General features: G+C 48.2%; 1 protein-coding gene across 15 annotated transcripts in view; it reads left to right on the top strand.

The window, feature by feature from the left end:
* ITPR1 (inositol 1,4,5-trisphosphate receptor type 1) overlaps positions 1–17126 on the top strand; it is a 164103-nt gene that overhangs the window by 100270 nt on the left and 46707 nt on the right. For 7 of the 15 annotated variants that reach the window (XM_068695039.1, XM_068695032.1, XM_068695041.1 and 4 more), the window contains 3 exons: positions 66–116; positions 3333–3465; positions 4828–5018. The exons of 1 other annotated variant lie outside the window; for it this stretch is intronic. In XM_068695039.1, the coding sequence (XP_068551140.1) occupies positions 66–116; positions 3333–3465; positions 4828–5018 (375 nt within the window). The remainder of the gene's footprint in view (positions 1–65; positions 117–3332; positions 3466–4827; positions 5019–17126) is intronic. 7 more of the 15 variants (XM_068695042.1, XM_068695038.1, XM_068695034.1 and 4 more) reach the window with 2 other exon arrangements.

The raw sequence follows: 17126 nt of genomic DNA, 5'->3' as shown, positions 1-17126 counted from the left end.
AGTGCAAAGATGTTAGTGTCTCTTTAGTGTTGTTCTCCTTTAAAATGAAATTTCTGCGTGCACAGCAGGAGCTTGATCAAACTCTACCACAGAGGCAACTGGAGGATCATAGAAGGGTATGTACAGTAGTCAAGCGCATTCAGAACTAATTCTCTACCTTTTCCTTTTAAAGAGTGAAGTTTAAGTCACGTAAGACACTTCTGTGGTTAACTGCTTGCCAGTCTGTTAGAAAATCCCAAACTAGCAGCCGTGCTTACAAAACAGGGTATGGGGGCACCTTCTGCTGTGTTCAGTGGAAGGGGCAAGTGCTTGGCTGCTCAGGATTAAACCCCAGATCCTGCTCTAGTCTGTTCACACTTCTTAAAGCACTCCCTTTGGTGATGATCACAAAATTACAGTGAGATTATTCAGTGCCTGTGGAGTTTGCTTGCTTTGGCCCTACCTGCCCCCTTCATAAACAATCAAGCTGCCAAATCAACATTGTTAGCACATTTCTTAATTTATTCTGCTCTTGTTGCTCAGAACAGAAAAGTAGCAACTCCTAACTGCTTCACTCTTAAATTTTATTGACAATTCCCCATTTTAAAGGTCATAACAGGTTTCTGATAACACCTGAACTGTATATTGCATCTGTTTTATTGATCTGTTTAATACCGTTTGTATGTTGCTTACTGTTAGTTGCTGATGAATGCAGATGAAACTGAATTCTGCTAGGTAGCATATTTGATTTTTCTCGCTGCCGCCAAACATCTGATATTTGTTTGCATATTGTACGCATCAAAGTGGTGTATAACAGTAACAGGATGGTTAAAGAACTGTTCTGAAGCCAAGCAGCGCAGCTGAATTAATTATAACGTTACTTAAATAACATTTTTCTCCTTTATTTTGATCACATTTTCATACACTTATTAGCTAACACAGTGTTTTTGAATAATTTTATAGTAAACGGTGAAGTTTTTATTCGCAGTTAGAATTTTAAATGATATCGAACGCGGGGATGGATTGCCAAACCTCTGAAGCTGTGGATCAGCATGCTTTCAGACTGAAAACAGCAAATGCTTCATAACGTGTTCCCACTTGTATTTTCTGCTTGCTTGTCCTGCTTCGGGTATACCACAGGCACAGACAGCAGGTCTGTCCGAGGAGCAGGAGCTCTGCTCAGATCTCCCCACTCATGTGAACCATTTTGAGCATGGAATAGAAATTGCCTTCTGCTCCTAGAAAGCCCAGGGACAGTCCCATGAGCTTGAGTTATTCTCCTGGCTTTGGGATGAGGTGGAGCTTACCAAACAGCAGTTCTTGTAGTCAGATGTGCGTTTTGATCTTTGTAGTAGGTAGTAAAAATTCCAGCTTTTAAATGCCAGTTGCTGTGACAACTGCTAGTCAGCTTAACAGCAGAGAAAAAGGTAACGGGAGAGCTCCGCTGTGACTTGGTTTTGGCATGGGGCTCTGTAAGTATCAAGTTTCCTCTCTAATCAGTACACGTGTAGAAGAAAGATGTAGTTAAGATGTTGGGTTTTTTTTTGCCTGTCTTGGCCTTGTTCTGTCATGTATCTTTCCTTACCTGCCAGACGGAGAGCAGAAAGAGTGGGTAAGGCACTACAGCATGTACTAAACACTATCTTGTCGTTGTCAGTCAAAGTAGCTCCTCGGGGATGAGTTTGCTGGGGCCCTGGAATTAGTCTCTTGCCTCTGCCACATGTTCACGGTTTGGCCCCAGCAGTGACAGCAAGTGTGTGCCCCTTGGAGAAGGACTGGTTTTCTTCTACTTTTGCTTCCAAAAGAACTTTTTTTTTTTTCTTTTGGAAGCAGCTGGTTGGAAAGCTCTCTTAGTGCTTATCTTCATCTCGCCTCCCTGTCATTTCCCCATCCCCATCTGATTTGGTAAAACGCAGCCGGGCAGTGGGAGCAGCTCCTGGCTGCCGGGGCACGAGCTGCAGCCATGGGTGGGCTTCCTCAGCTCGGGAGCGATTTGGTCGAGGATTGATAGTTTCTGACAGGTTTTTTTGTCTTTCCAGTGCGCTGGGGTGTAAGGCATTCTGTGAGTGCTGGCTTCATCTCAGAAGCAGTCTGGCTGCGGCAGGGCTGGGCTCTGGCTGCGGCAGCTAGCACACATATGCGTTGCTCCTTTTACTTATGTATGTTTTAAAGGCCTCTTGTGAAAGTTTAAGGAGGAAGGCTTCACTTGTGTGACAGCTAATATTGAGCCCTGTAGCTGATGACATTTTGAATCCACAACCAGACTACTAATTTGGTTTGAAATCCAGCTGAAAATAAGCATCAAGCACGTTTTGTCTGAAATCACTGCTGCCAAGCTCAAATTTTTTGGAGTCCTCAGGAAATAAATCCCGTGTCTCCTCTCCGGCAGCGGCTCAGGGTGGCACTGCTGCAGTCACAGCACACCCCCATTAGCAGAGCAGCAGCTCACGGTTAAAATAATCGCCTGTCTCTCCTAATGCGCAAAGACCTTGCAAAAATCTGTTAGCCGAGCTGCAGCGTTTCTGCATCTGCCTACTGCTGGCGGCACAGCCGGCTTTTCTGCCGCTCCCTAAATTACCGGGGATTCTTGTGAAGACCTCGGTGAGCGCACTGCAGGGCCCGCAGGTTAACGTTCAACCTGGGAGCTGTTTGGATCTCCTCCGACTTCTGCTGACGGCAGCAGCGCGTGCTTCGCGCAGCCGTGCCGGGTGTCCCCGGGACCGCACAGGGCTGGGACGCCGGGGTTATCCGAGGACCGCTGCCCCGCGGTGCCCAAAGGCTCATGTGCTGGGGTGCTGACTGCCGGCGTGACGGGGAACAAAGAGGGAACAAAGAGCCGGGGGCGGCGGGGAGCGCTCGGGTCCCCGCTGGCTGGTGGCGGGGAGGGCGAGGGGAGCGCCGTGCTGCAGCAGGAGAGGCAGGGGCTGAGGAGATGGGGCTGCTTGCCCACAGAGCCGTTTCTAACAGTAGCGTTTCTCTGATCCGCCTCTTTATTTCATCTCGGTGCTGTACAGATTTATTTTTTTACACTTAAGGCAGACAGTGGTCCACGATTTGAAAAACAAAACGCTCTGAAAATAAAATCTGTCTAGAAAGCATGAGGTAAATCTGGACTGTAGCTGTTTCTGGTGCTGGGAACCCCTAATCTTGAGCCCTGTGTGACACCCCGGGTGTCCCAGCCTGCTGTGAACCCCAGGCAATGCCCAGTGGATCTTCCCCAATCTCCAGGGTCTCGGGTCCCCCTCCTCACAGCACGTAGGCTGGCGGTAGCAGCACTCCTCCTGTACCGCGTGTTGCTGGCCGATTTCTTCCCTGAGCCCGAATCATGACTTGGTTATCCTCTTTGAATCAAGGGGGAGGCCCTCAGGCAAGTCTTGGTCAACCGTTACTACGGCAACGTGCGGCCTGCGGGACGGCGGGAGAGCCTCACCAGCTTCGGCAATGGGCCCCTCTCGGCTGGCGGCGCCAGCAAGGCCGGGGCAGGAGGTAGGACGCGCGTCTGTCTGTCCGTCCGCGCGGCCCCTCGGTGTCCTGCACGTCCAATCTTCTCCCCTCAGACTTCTCCCTTGCTGGTCTGTTTCTGTGAAGTGCAAAACAAACAAATTTAAGTCAACAACAACGACGAAATCACCCACGGCGGTCGGGGAAGAACTCTTAATGCCACGTTTTCCCTGGCTTTGGAAACTCCAATGTTTCAGCTCTCCTTGAGGGATTTCACTTTAAGCCGAGCAGAACATGGCTCTCCTGTCTCTAATCACGTAAACTGCTTTTTCCTTACGCAGATGAGAGTAGCGTTCTTGTTTTCCTGACTGTATTTGAGAACATACTTCAGAGTTAAGCAGGCCGAGGTTTTTTTATGCCTTCCAGAGACTTTCTTGGGGTGTCTTGCTTTGAATGGATGTACTCAGGAAATCTGATCAATTTAATATTTGCAACAATGCTTGGGAGATGTGCTCATAGCGATGTCAGATTAACCATATCTAAAACAAAAGCATTTTGTTGCATTACGGGGAGATTGCAGGGTAGGATGAGCAAAAATCAGGTTTGAAGTCAACTGTGGAGTGCAGTTTATTTAATTTGAAACCATTGCTAAAGAAGTCAGTTGGGCATGTTTTCGTCAAACACCATTCAGTGGGTTTTGCCTCTAACGACTGTCGGTAATCCCATTGAAGGCAGGTCTGATCAGAAACAAACAAACAAAACAAAAAAACCCCTCCCTCATTTTTTGAAGTCGAGCTGCAATTACATTTGCCTTTGCATAGTGCTGCCTGCTGTGATACTCTTTCGCTTTCTAGATCATTTTGCTTCAGTTCTTGTTCTTTCTGCCTCTTCCACCAAATCTTGTGTGCTTTATCTTGTTTGATCTGCTTCATCTACGAATTTTTATGCTTCTGTAATTGTACAGAAGCATAGCGTTGGCTTTGCCATCTGCTGGAATTTGTCTTGCCTTTTCTCCATCACTTCGCTGGTACCGCTGAGCTTTTACCTCTTTGTATCTCTGAACCCATACTGCTTCCAGAATCCTCTTTCAGTACACCAGCCCTCCTTCCAGCTTCTGCTAGCAGTGAGGGTGATAGTGGCAAGAACTATTTCTGCTTGCCAGCCCGAGCTTTCTTCCTCAGGACTTAAGAGCCTTGCACACATTAAAGCAGCATTAACTGCCCATCGTATGATGCGTCCCATCTACGCTCTAAGTTAAAAACACTTGCAGAAATGCTAGGAGTTGAGTTCATCACTGTTAATAAACATGTGCCATTCAGGATACTTAATAATTTAAACCAGGAGAGAGGTGCCATCACTGTAGGGTAGCAGGATTTGAATCTCAGGCTGTCATGATCACCTTTATAGGAGGAAGCTCCGGATCAAGTTCAATGAGCCGAGGTGAGATGAGTTTGGCAGATGTCCAGTGTCATCTGGATAAAGAAGGTGCATCCAACCTGGTCATAGACCTCATCATGAATGCCACCAGTGACAGAGTCTTCCATGAGAGTATCCTACTTGCCATTGCCCTTCTGGAAGGTGGGAACACTACAATACAGGTAGGAAAATGGAAAACATTAACCTTATAACTAAAACATGTCGGGAAGGGAAATATTTTCGAGATCCAGGAAACTTGACGGGGTTAAGGAGATGGGAGGGGAAATGACTAAATGATCTTTGACCTGTAATTAAGGGAAATATCAGTGTCTACCATGCAAAAGTTAACTTATTAAATGTTTGCATGGGCACTAGGTAATTGAGGTATTTCCCAGGGCAATACAGAGGTATGAATGTATAATAAAACAGCTTTGTACCATAAGTTAATATGACTGCTTTTATGTGTAAGTTGAAGCAACTGCAAGATGTTTTGAGTCCTTTACAACTATAGGTCTTACATTTCAGATCAGAATTTAAAATATCACTGCATGGTAAACTCCAGGCCACCACTGTTCTTCTGTTATCATGCTGTACTTCATTTCGGTGTTTTGAATACAAATTTGGTGTCCCTACATGAGAACTGCACCTGGTATGGATTTTAGTGAACATACAGCAACTAACTTGTTGCATTTCAGAAACACGGTATTCTTCCAAACAGAAAGATAACCTTATTACAGTAAAATACGACTGCAAAGATTATTAAATATGTAATATCTAATTCTTTTGACTTTGTGTATGTTCTGCATACTAGCAGTCCTGGACAATGGTCCTTATGCATGGCTGTTCCAGAGGTTGTTTTCCCTTTCCTCACCCTCCTGCAATTTGTTTCACACTTGAAGAAAACAATCAGTGATTTGTTTAAGAAGGTCAACAGGTTGTTTCAGATAAATATGTTCAAGCATTTGATACACATACAGGTTTAGGCTTACAACTTGATACTATTTGTGGTGCAACCTAAGGAGGAACAACTGTTTAGGTACTTAAATCAGGATCCAGGTAAAGTTTTCGGAAGATCTTGGTCAAATAGAGCTAAGAAAACCTTACATACGTGCCCCACTGTTCCCAGTACAATATAACCACTCCCCAGTCCTTTATTTGTTAATGTCCTGAAAACCAAACTACCCAAAGCATGCGGTCGGTCTCTGGTATCGTTGCAGTGGCTAAGAGCCACCACAATGACAACGTTATTCTTGCTAGACCTCTGTGGCAGCTTCTGTGATAAATGTGGGACAGGCCAGGGGCAGTGTTCCGCGTTGTGCTCGATCTAATGTAACTGTGGGCTCTAGCCAAAACAGCTCATCCCGTTCTGGTTAGCTCTGATTGTCCCCTCCTTTGTATGGCTTGTGCAGCTGTGGAGAGAGTTGATCTGATGGAAAACCAGCCTGCCAGCAGCAACAGATTCAATGCTATCGAAAAGGTCTGTGTAAAACCTGACCAGAGATGTGCAAAAGAGCAGCACTTTCCTCTGGGTAGCACTGTCTGGTGAGACTTGATCAAATGCAACGTGAGGCTGAGTTCCGACTGGTTATAATTGATGATAATGATTAAAACTTAAACTACATCTACAGCAGGACCACCTTGTTTTCGCACAAACTTCTGCTGAGAGGGGAGAGAATCTTTTCGGGTTCCTTCATCTCTTGGCTCTGTAATCAGTACCTTCTTTTTTCCCCGTATATGTGCTCTAGAGCGAAGCTTCTTTGCAAAAGACAAAGTGGGAACAAAGCATTTAAAATCCCATGTCATCTTAAAATGCAATGACAGGATTAACATTCCATGGGGAGAGTCACTCCTTTCAATTTCCTGCTCTCTTCAGATCTGAAGGAAGCTGAGCTTTCATCTTCCTCGCTCACAGGTAGCCTCAGGTAACCTCACACTGCTGTGCTGGAAGGAAAAACAAATTCTGCACCAGCCTGAAATGGAGAGAGCCTTTGCTTGTCCTGGAACCCAGAACTAATGGAGTGAGCAGAGTCACTTCCCTGCTGTGCACGAATTGTTGTTAGAGTTGGAAGCAGACTTCTCAGCTCCTTGGGTCAAAACAAACAGGGAAATCTTCCATCCACGTCCAGAGACACCTCTTTCACCAAAAAGCAAGGGTTTTTTAAGTTTGCATTTGCTCTCTATTGCTGCAAATTGGGAGTCTGTGAAATAATTACGTGGTTAGGAGCGAGCTGTTGTTGTACGGTGGTTACAGCAAGTGGCAGAGCTCTCGCACCCATGCGTTAGGGTCCTGCCAATTTCTGCTGCTCTCCTGCCTTTATAGACGTTACTTCCGACAAGCCAGAGTAACTATTTTCCATCCTTTCCCACTCAGGAAAAAGTGCTTAGTGGCTGCCTTTACCTTGAGAAAAATGTTCTGGGCAGCCAGGAGTTGCTTTGTCCATGTGTGTACGTGCTGTAATGGAACAGCGAGGGGTTGGGGATTATGGACCTGGTTGCTTTTGAGTACAGAGTGTTTTAGGAACCAAATCGCTTTCTGATGCCTACAGCTAATGCTGTGTAAGGCTGAGGTCTTGGACACACCCAGGAGCTCTTACTCATGCATGGGAAGCACAGAGGAGACTTTACTGAAAATATCCTAACAAGTGGTCCCAATCCAGCAGCCTAATAGCAAAAGGCAAAAAGGAGGTTTATCCGTGCGCAATGTTCCCTGGGTTACCTCTGCCTTGGTTAATCTGTTCCCTGGGGCCCTGCTTTGCTTGCACGATCTCCAGCACAGTCAGGGCCCTTGGAGACTACCACAACATCAGCGGCACTTACTCAGCTCTCTCATCTTTCAGTAGTATTTGAGTCATGAAAGCCAAGTAAATAAAACTTTAACGTAGAAAAACACCAACCACAAAGCCTAATTTCTGGGAGAACAGCTGGCGCGACGCTGGTGAATCAAAGTGAACTTGGAGGTTTGCTCTTTAGTAAAATCACAATTTCTGTTCTCTATCTCCCAGAGTGATTGCTGAATGATGTCCAAGTTAAGCTGGCATCCAGAGACAGTAAGTTCATGTAACCAAGCTTTTCTCTCCTCACATAGTGAGCTGGCATATCTGCTCACCCAGAAAATACCGAAGGCTCTGGGTGAAACCTAGCTGTTAGCAATTCTGCAGAGGCAGTACTCCCTGCAGGAGAGCAGTCAGTAGCCTGCACAGCTTCAAATCTGGTGGTTTTATGAAGCAGTCTTTCACTGCAGTACAGATTTAATAATGGTATAGCAGCGTGATGGTCTCTTATTTAGTAAGACTTTATTTCTACAAAAAGCACTGCAACATTTTCTGTCTGCTTATGGAAACAAGACATGCTTATGAAACTAGGTGCACTTATGAAAATGAACCCGGTGCTCTCTGTGGTCTTTTATCCTGATCCTTCTCTAATCTGTATTCTTTCTGTGAGTTTTGCAGATCAGGTGGGGCTTCACAACCTCTGCAACCTGCAGAGTGGATTTTCTGAAATTCTATGGCAGTTTCCAGTAACTGTCAGTGGAAGAGTCATCTACAGTCACTGGACTAATAACTGTGTTCAGTTTGCATCAGATGCGTTTGTCATTGTGAAAGTCACCCTAGCCAAGTCGGCTAGCTTTGTCTTTGGGTTCCAACACAGCTCGTTGTCATTTCACATTTTTTTGGTTATTATTAGCAACTCTTCGTTTATAGTATTCTGAATAAGTTCATTCCGTGCTCCATCTGAATAATTTTTACTAAACTTAAATTGCTTACAGTCCTTTGAGAATAGGAAACTAGTGGGATAGGGACAGGTTATGTAAAAAGGCTTTTTGGCAGTACAGCCAGAAATATGTCGCCCCTGCATGGCATTTTCTTAACTCCAGGTTTTCACACGGGAAATGAGTTCAGCCTGAAGTTAAGCAAAAGTCTGTACTGACACACAGGAACTTGCACATGACGTTTGTAATATGGTTAATAATGGGAGTTCCCGGGTGACTCCCATGAGCTTTAGTGGGAGAACAGATCCCCATGATGTTGGAAAGGGATAACTGGAATAGGTGTTACTGCCTCATTACGTGTGTGCAGGGCCAATATTAAGGCTAGGCAAAGTAGGTGGTTGCCAACTCTAGCAGAAAAGCAAATTTAGAAATGTTCCTTATTATAATTGGCAGGAGTGATTTTTATTGTATTGTTAAGAAAATGAACGTGGGGGAGAAGCAGGGCAAGAAAAAATATTCCTGGTTTATCTTAGGTAATAGGCTAAGAGGGTAGTGTACGGCACGTTTCATCCCAGCTGCTCGGTGTTTTGTTGTCGGGAGCGAACGTGGATGTGATAAATTTACTGTCTGGGGAGAAAGACAGGTCTTTGCACACCTAGAGCTCTCTGGATGGAAGCTTTTCAGTGTTGTTTTTTTTGAATGTGTTTGGGAACAGGGCCAGGTGCTTTGGTAACAGGTGCTGGTGGTGGTGCCCGAGCTGTGTCCAGTGAGCCGCCTGCCCTCGTTTGCAACGAGGCAGGAGCGGAGGTGGAACCGCAGGGTCAAAACCGAGCAGCAAATTAACTTGACAAATGGTACTGTTCACTGAACTGAAAATTATATAAACCCCTTTATTAATTTATATAACCCTCAGCATCCGCCTCAAGAGAGCTCACGTCAGCGGTTCTGCGCGGGACAGCCCTGGGAGGGCGGGTGCCCTGCCGGCCCCGTGCTCTGCTCCAAAATTTGAGGGGTGAGCAGCGTGTCCCCAGCTGGGGCACTGCCAGCGGGTGTATGGCACCCGTCCCCGCAGGTGCTGGCCTGGGCGTGCTTCGCAGGAGCTTGCGTGGCCGCTGCCATTGCTCATAGGCATGCTTACCGCAGAGCTGCTGCTCCTCTGGAGAGATCAAAGGATGGTCCGTCCCTTGCGCAACCTGCAACACAGCGAGTTTGCCTCGGTTAAAGCAATCCCAGCAAGTGAATGACAGCGAAGAAAATTGCTGAGGACTTCTCCTGTAGCACTTGTCTCTCATCTGCCAAATAAAAATTATATGCACCACATACTCAGCTTCACCTCCGTGGAGTTTCAGGTTTCCTAGGTCCATGGAAGTTCCCGACAAGTAAGGTCCCTTACATAACCGCCTCTCCGTGGAGAGTTTGGTCCACTGGTTTAATTAGGGATCTTCTCGAAAGTTAGATTATGTGACAAATTACCCACACACGTTGGTACTTTCAGCCAGGGAAGGTAAAGTGAGGTTGATGACATTAGTTTAATTGAAAGCATTTTTAAGTGCTACCCCAAAGCGATGTGATGCAGAGCTACCACCTCGACGTGCAGCGCTGCCTTTCCACCTCATCCACAGTTCTTCAAGGTACACTGCAAGCACCCCACGTGGTAAAGGGAGTCAGCACTGATAAAAAGGTGATTATTTTTCGGCATAGAAATGGGATTTGCTCCTGGCTTTAATGTGAGCAGTCGCTGCCCATGCGCAGGAGGTGATCACAGACTCTCCCTGGGGCAGGAGGGACACCTAGGGCGGTGGCCAATTTCAGCCACCACGAGGGCTGTCCCCGAGGAGCCTGCGGTGTGCGGCTGTGGTGTCAGCCTGCGTGGCTGTGCCTCCGTCACTGAGTGGCAAGAGGCAGTAAATCAGCGTGAGAACAGCATCGGGCTGAGCCAAGGTGAGGAGTTCGTTCACTGTGTGTGTGCTGAGGCTCCTCTGCTGCGTGACTGCACAGAAAGCCTTGTGGCTTGGAGGTGCCTTGGCTTCCAGAGCCCTGCAGTTCAGCCCACGAAGGGAAGCCGGGTGTTTTACGGGCCTTCCTTCTGAGCGTTGGCCAGGGTTAGGGGCCGTGGCTGCAGGGTTCAGGGCTGTGCCTCGCACAAGTGCCTGGGTGGCTCTGAATGAGCAAAATACCAGAAATCACCTCAGCTGGCTCTTGATTTGTCTGGTTTTGTAGTACGGATTTGGGTAAAAGGCTGGACTGGCACAACTCTCCTGCCTTCAGCTCTGTCTTGCACCACGTAACGTGCTTCGGCTTGGCTGACTTCTCTCCTGGTGTGCTACCACCAGCAACCAAGCTCCAGCAAGGTGAATTGCAGTCTCCTTTGCGAAACTCAGTGCCTCAGACTGTCCAACAATGATTGATTGTTATGAAGTAATTGCATATTTGCACGGAAAGGAGTTGAATCCAGACTCGTCCAACTCCTATCTGTATTTCTGGTGCACAGGACCGCAGCAGGAACCAAGTGACCCGGGTTGCTAACCGGGCACAGAGAGGACACCCGGTCAGTGCGCTTGGGTCTGGGCATTAAGAGTGCCAAGACGCGCAGAGAAGCATTCCAGGTTCTGGCCTTGTGCTAAGAACAACGTGGGAGCCATGGTGATCCCCAGAGCTAAGTACAAATATTCCAGTACCTCTCAGAACCTCTGGGACGCTGCTGCGGGGAGGCACAGCCCGTCGCAGTGCGCAGACGTGGCAGCCCCAGCGGTCACCTCCATTGCTGCCGGCCACAGCTCTGCTTTTACGAGGCAGTAACTCTGAGACAGATCTGTGCCCTTCAGCCTCCTGTAGCGCTGGCTGCGAAGCAGTGACAGAACTGAAGGGTAAGTGATGCTGGAGAACAGCAGTGAAATAGCTGGAACACACCAGTCAACCCGTTCCTTTTTTTTTTTTTTTTCCCTTTTTCTGTTGGCCTGGATGTGTGCTGCCCTAGTAGCTGCCAAGGCACCTAGGGTGTTTCTCCATCTCTGCAATTGTCCTCCAAAATCAGGAGAAAATTTGGCAAAATGATACAGAAGTATCCGTAATTCAAAACATAGATTTAGTGACATAACGGTGTGTTGGGGTTTGTGGTTTGGACTTTTTACCCAAATGTACTTCTCGCAGGCTATGCAGCAGTCACAGATACCTGTGAGCACATAAAGCTGTACGTGGGGGTAAATGCTTCAGAGGCAAGAGAACTGTTGGGTCACTAAGCTTCTGTGAATAGCACTTGAGAACTTTTGGTCCCTGAAAAAAAGTCTCTTCATTTCCAGTCTGAGAACTCCTCTTCCAGATAGAACGTGAGAAAAAGTGCCGGTGTTTGTTTTTAACAGGCAGGATTTTTTGATATAGGATGTTGTTATCTTTTTTCATTGCTTCGATAATGTCTGTTGTGGATACTAAAGCCAAACCAGCAAGGTGTCGGTGCCTATTAAGTAATCACCTGTGTCTTCCACAATTTTAATAAGTCTTTCTCAAGCTGAACTATACCATAACAGTGTTTTGACATTCTGAGCATGTTACTCTGAATATGATATACAAAAAAAGTAAATCTTGGTAAAGACCTGCATCGGGCAGGACACTGAGCTGTGGGCTGTGACCGAGAGCGAGCAAGCTCTCCCAAACGAAGCACGATGCACATCCAGAACCCAGGGTTACCTTCAAAACAAGGCGTTGAATTTGCAGTAGCAATTAAGCGAGTGCTGAGGAAATCCATCTCCCTATGCACTGCTGATCATCATCAGGTGAGCAGATTGCAAGCCCTGGGGCGCACACGGGCTCCTTCACGTGTGCTTCAATGCAGTTAGTGCAGGGGAGGCTTGGATCTCACCTGGCCGTGAGACACCACCGTGTTAAAAACAAACACGCCCTGGTAATAATGCACTGAGAGACTGAAAAGCTGTTAGGAGTCATTACTGCCCTTGCTTTACAGAGGTGATTTCATTTTCATTGGGGGCAGCTGATGCCACTGGAAGGATTTGGGGGCCATCAGTGCTCCCGTATTATAGCATCTTCCAGCCTTTTTACCCAACGGGGAGCTTTTCCATGTAGATCCTGAGATGCCCATGCGTGTGATTGAGCAATGCAGGCAGGAAGGGAGATGTGCTACCCCAGAGCTCGGCTGCTTTACTCCTCGTCTGGTCTCGGTAGCTGCGAATACCACATCATTCGTGGTTGGGCGTTACCACAGACCTCTCCTGTGGCCTCTCCCTCGGCGTTCAGATGCGATCCTGGTGCTCTGCGTGGTGATGGGAGTCGGTGCTTCTCCCTGTTCCCCTCCACGGAGTCCACATCCAACTTTTAAGATGATCCCTAACAGGATTAAAGTCCTCCACAAGCAGGCAGAGGCAAGCTATTCAGAAAAACAAGGTCATGCTGCATTTTTATTTTTTTTTTTGGTAAGCACAGGAATCAACAAAGAGATGTTATATAACTTCTATTTATATCCCACTTGCTCACTAGCTGCAGGCACACACGAGTAGCTGAGGAGGGAATTTAATGAGCTCTCAGGGCTTGCTCACCTTCCAGAGCTGGTAGGAGCCAGCTTGTTTTTGAAGTGCGTCAGCAAATGAAACTGGTGGTGGGTGGGTGGTTTGGGTAGGTGGACTGACTTGTTGCTATGGTTTTCTTTAATTCCTCTGTCTCTCAAGAAGATCTTACACTTTTTTTTTTTTTTTTTCTTTTGGGGAGTCTGCAGACTTCCTTGTTTCTCACACCTACACACAGCTCGCTGGTTCACCAAGGAAGTGGGATTCGTGCTCCTGCCACACAGGAGCCTCGCGCAGATTAGCTGTGTGACCCGCCGGTGCGTGCTCGCACATGCACGCAGGAGGAACTCAAATCAGGCTCCGTGCTGAAAGCAGGTCGGGCCCCCAAGTCTCCCACGCTGGGAGAGCCATCTGCTCCCTGCTCGGAGGGATTTAAACCCCGAACCCAAGTCACGTTCCTACCTGTACCTCCTCCAGCCTGCGCTTCCCTCTGCTCACCCAGCGTCACCTCGCTGGCCGGGGGGCGCGGGGCTGGGGCCGTGTTAGTGAGGGGCTGACCCGTGCTCGGTCCTGGCTTTGCTCCTCCCTTGTGAAAGGACCAAGCCGCATCAGGGTTTTGGGTGTTACAATAGGAAAACATATAGGATGCAAGGGCTCCTCGTGATGTGAGTGGTGCGATTCCCCCACTGCTTTCATTTAATGCTTGTTGGGAAAGCCGAGTGTGTGCCCGGGTCGGGCTGTGCACACTCAGGGTCAGGCTGTGCACACTCAGGTCAGGCTGTGCACACTCAGGTCGGGCTGTGCACACTCAGGGTCGGGCTGTGCACACTCAGGGTCAGGCTGTGCACACTCAGGTCGGGCTGTGCACACTCAGGTCAGGCTGTGCACACTCAGGTCGGGCTGTGCGTGCTCCTCACCCGCTGCCAACCTCCTCCATGCCCCGGGACAGGCTCTGGCTGAGGGTGAGCCCTGCAGGACTGCACGTGGGGTGCCCGTGGCAGAGGGAGTTTGTCTTCCGTGTGGAAAATAGAGTGGAAGTCCCCCTCTGCTTTCAGGACACGGTTTATTTTACAGTTTGCTAAAACAAAAAAAAAAAAACAAAAAACACAGTCAGTTGAGGTGTTCCGGCAGATTTTCCTTATGGGTTTGTTTCAAGCTGTGAAGTACGTTCAGCCTGAGTTCTTTCAGCTGCCATTTCGCTCGGCTCCGCGAGAGTAATGATATTCATCACTCCTGCCCGGGAGTGATGGCTCTTCGGGGAGCCAGGATGTATGGAAGGTTTCGGTTACAGAGGGGGGATCGTTTATATTAATAAATAAATGAAAGGGGAGGGGATGAGAACGAAAAGTTAGGTTTTAAATTCTGCGGCGGAACCCCGCGTGATATGTTTAGGCAGAACATAAAGGGTTGGTGTTTGTGCTTAATCTGGTGCCTGTGTTAGCGGTGCAGTTCCCCTTCTTCTTAAAATGTGGCTGCTTTGAAGTAGTCCTGCCGTAAGAAATGGTACGGGGGTGGCAAGCTCGTTCCGCAAACACGAAGTAGCACAGAAGTTTCGCATTAGTTCTTGCTGGCAGCCTGTCCGGGTAACCCAGGCACGTTAACATCCCCATCGTAATTTCTCTTTAGCGTTGGAATAAAATGTCCTGAACCCAAGCCAGAGAGCTGATCTCTCTCTCGTATCTGGAGGGACTTTCCTCTCTGAAATAGCCCTGACTCGCCAGGCTGATAGGACGCTTTCTGTTCATTGACGTTAGAGGAACGGGGAGGGAGATGACAACAGCCCGCTTGAATGCGTGCGAGGTGTTTGCTGGGGCTTTCCTCTATTTATTTGTAACCAAATATTTGTTTTCCTGGGGAGTTCTTTGGGATGGGCTGCGATGCTCTGGCAGGGCTGGATGGCCGTGGTGTGAAGCAGCTCCGTGAGCGGGCGTGGAGCAGAAAACGCTCCGTCCCCTGCGGGATGGCAGCCAGCCCTGCTCGGGTGCTGCAGCCAAATGTTTCCTAAAATCAGGCCGCCCTTCTTTCAGGAAGAAGCACGCATCTGGACAGATGTATCTTAAACCCAACGTTTGCTGATAGCTTTAGTTGTATTTCTCCCAACACGATCTCAGCACATACAGTCCGGCCACAGTCACCGAGGCTGGGGAGCAAAGCCAGGCTGCTGGGTGCCCCCCACCCGGCCACTGGGCCCTTTTTTCAGGCAGCAAAGCTGCTGGTTGTGGCTTGGGGGCTGAACTGGGTGGCAGGAACCTGCCAGGGGAAGGTGGCAAAGCGGGATGGATGGGCCTTGGGAAGGGAGAGCTAAGGGCAAGCTGCCGTCAGCTGGCTGCTCGTCCCCATCGAGCAGTGCTGTGGTGCAGTGAAGCAGGAATCACTGAAAGCTTAACGAATTCTGAGTAAAATGCCAACAAGCAAGATTTGAAAAAATACTCAGATATTTTTTCGGTTTAGCACAAGGTAGGTAAATGTTTAGTATTGTGTGTAAACACGCTGAAGGGGAAAAGATGCCAAGCTCCTGAGATAACCATGGAAGAGGGAGAGTCTTTAAAAATAAATAAATAAAGCGGTGACTGGAAATTGTGACACAGAGGAACTTAAGCACACGTTTCTAACAGTTATTAACCACTACAGAGAGACAGAGTTCACCATCTCTGATGCCTTCTAAAGCAAGGGGGTGTTTTTCTTGAAAAGACGCGTTACTTAAACACAACTTCAGGTTTGCTTAATGAGCAAGACCTCCGGGCTGGTGGTGCTCGGGGGTGGCCTGGACTGTAGCTAACCAAGGCACCAAAAATTCAACTTCACCTTTGATTTATTTTCTGCTCAGATCAGTCACTGGTCTTTCAGCTTTGCTCCTGCAAAATGCACAGACCAGTGAAATAAAGTAGAAAACATCAGTAAATAATTGCTGCTGGAGCTATTTACTTCATGTCCTTTTTTTTAAGCCCCAAGGCAGTGTGCTGGAGCTGAAAAGGTGTCAGGGGGATTTTCTGCTGCATGATGTTTCTGGGTGGATTTCTTCGGGAGCAGAGATGGGTGGTGGAGGGAAGGAAGGAGAAGTTACTGCACAGGTTTCCTGGTCCCTGCCCTTGTTGGTTGCTTTACTTCTTTGGTAGCTTAACTGACCACGGGATGTCAGGAGGAGGAATCAGGGTTCAACATCGCATTGCAGACCAGTGAAGTTTGTGCTGGGTTCTTCTTTCCACCCCCTTGGAACAAACACGGTACCACTCAGGATATTGAATGCTAGTAGGAGATGCAGCATACTGCTGCCTGCCCAGGGCTCCACGCCGGCACGGAAAAAGGCACACCACAAAAATGTGTCCTCTGCCACCAGCAGGGCTTACAGCTCGCAGACCTTCATGCGAGGAGGTTTTCCCCTCGTGTTCCTGTGCAGATCAGCAAAGCCCTTTCCATTGCCCCAGATGAAAGCTAAGCCATGAAGGTCTGAACGCGTTGTGTAGGTGGCTGTAGCCCCGTCTTTAAAAGTGTTTAAGAAGTCTTTGCGTGATACCCTTACGTGCTGTGATCGGGCTGGCGTGTGAGAAGCTTCTGGATTTTGTGTGCGTGTTGTCAAAGTTTCTTTCATTCTGTGGCTCTGTAATTAATTGCAGTCACGTTATCTCTGCTACTTGCATCAGAGAAGTCTCAGCTCATTCAGTCGGCTGGTGGATGTGCTCCGGAGCTGTCTGCGTTTCGTGGAGGTGCGGGCACTCGTGGAGCTGCGCTTGCTGAATCCAGCATTCATAAAACAAACCTCATGATCTCCTTCGTGCCATGTGATGTCTCGTGTTCAACAGCAATGAGTGTCAGGGCAACTAAATAGTCGTACGCTGCTCCGTCAGGGCAGAGAGCTGGTCCCCTGCCAGCTCCTTGAGTACAAAACAAGCTCATACCTTCCCTTTGCTTTGAGCATCCTGGGGTACCTTGTGCTGGAACGGCCAGGTACAGGTGTGGAAGGGGCCACGTTTCTCTGCACTGGTCTCTGGCAGCTTTCCTGGAGGCCCCAAGTCCCAGCTTGCTGTCAGCTGAATTGGAGGAGCCAGCGTGGGCTGCTCTGCCCGGTA

The sequence above is a fragment of the Anas acuta genome, chromosome 11 (genome assembly GCF_963932015.1).
Source record: "Anas acuta chromosome 11, bAnaAcu1.1, whole genome shotgun sequence".
Taxonomy (NCBI): domain Eukaryota; kingdom Metazoa; phylum Chordata; class Aves; order Anseriformes; family Anatidae; genus Anas; species Anas acuta.
This window is presented reverse-complemented; position numbering and strand designations above follow the sequence as displayed.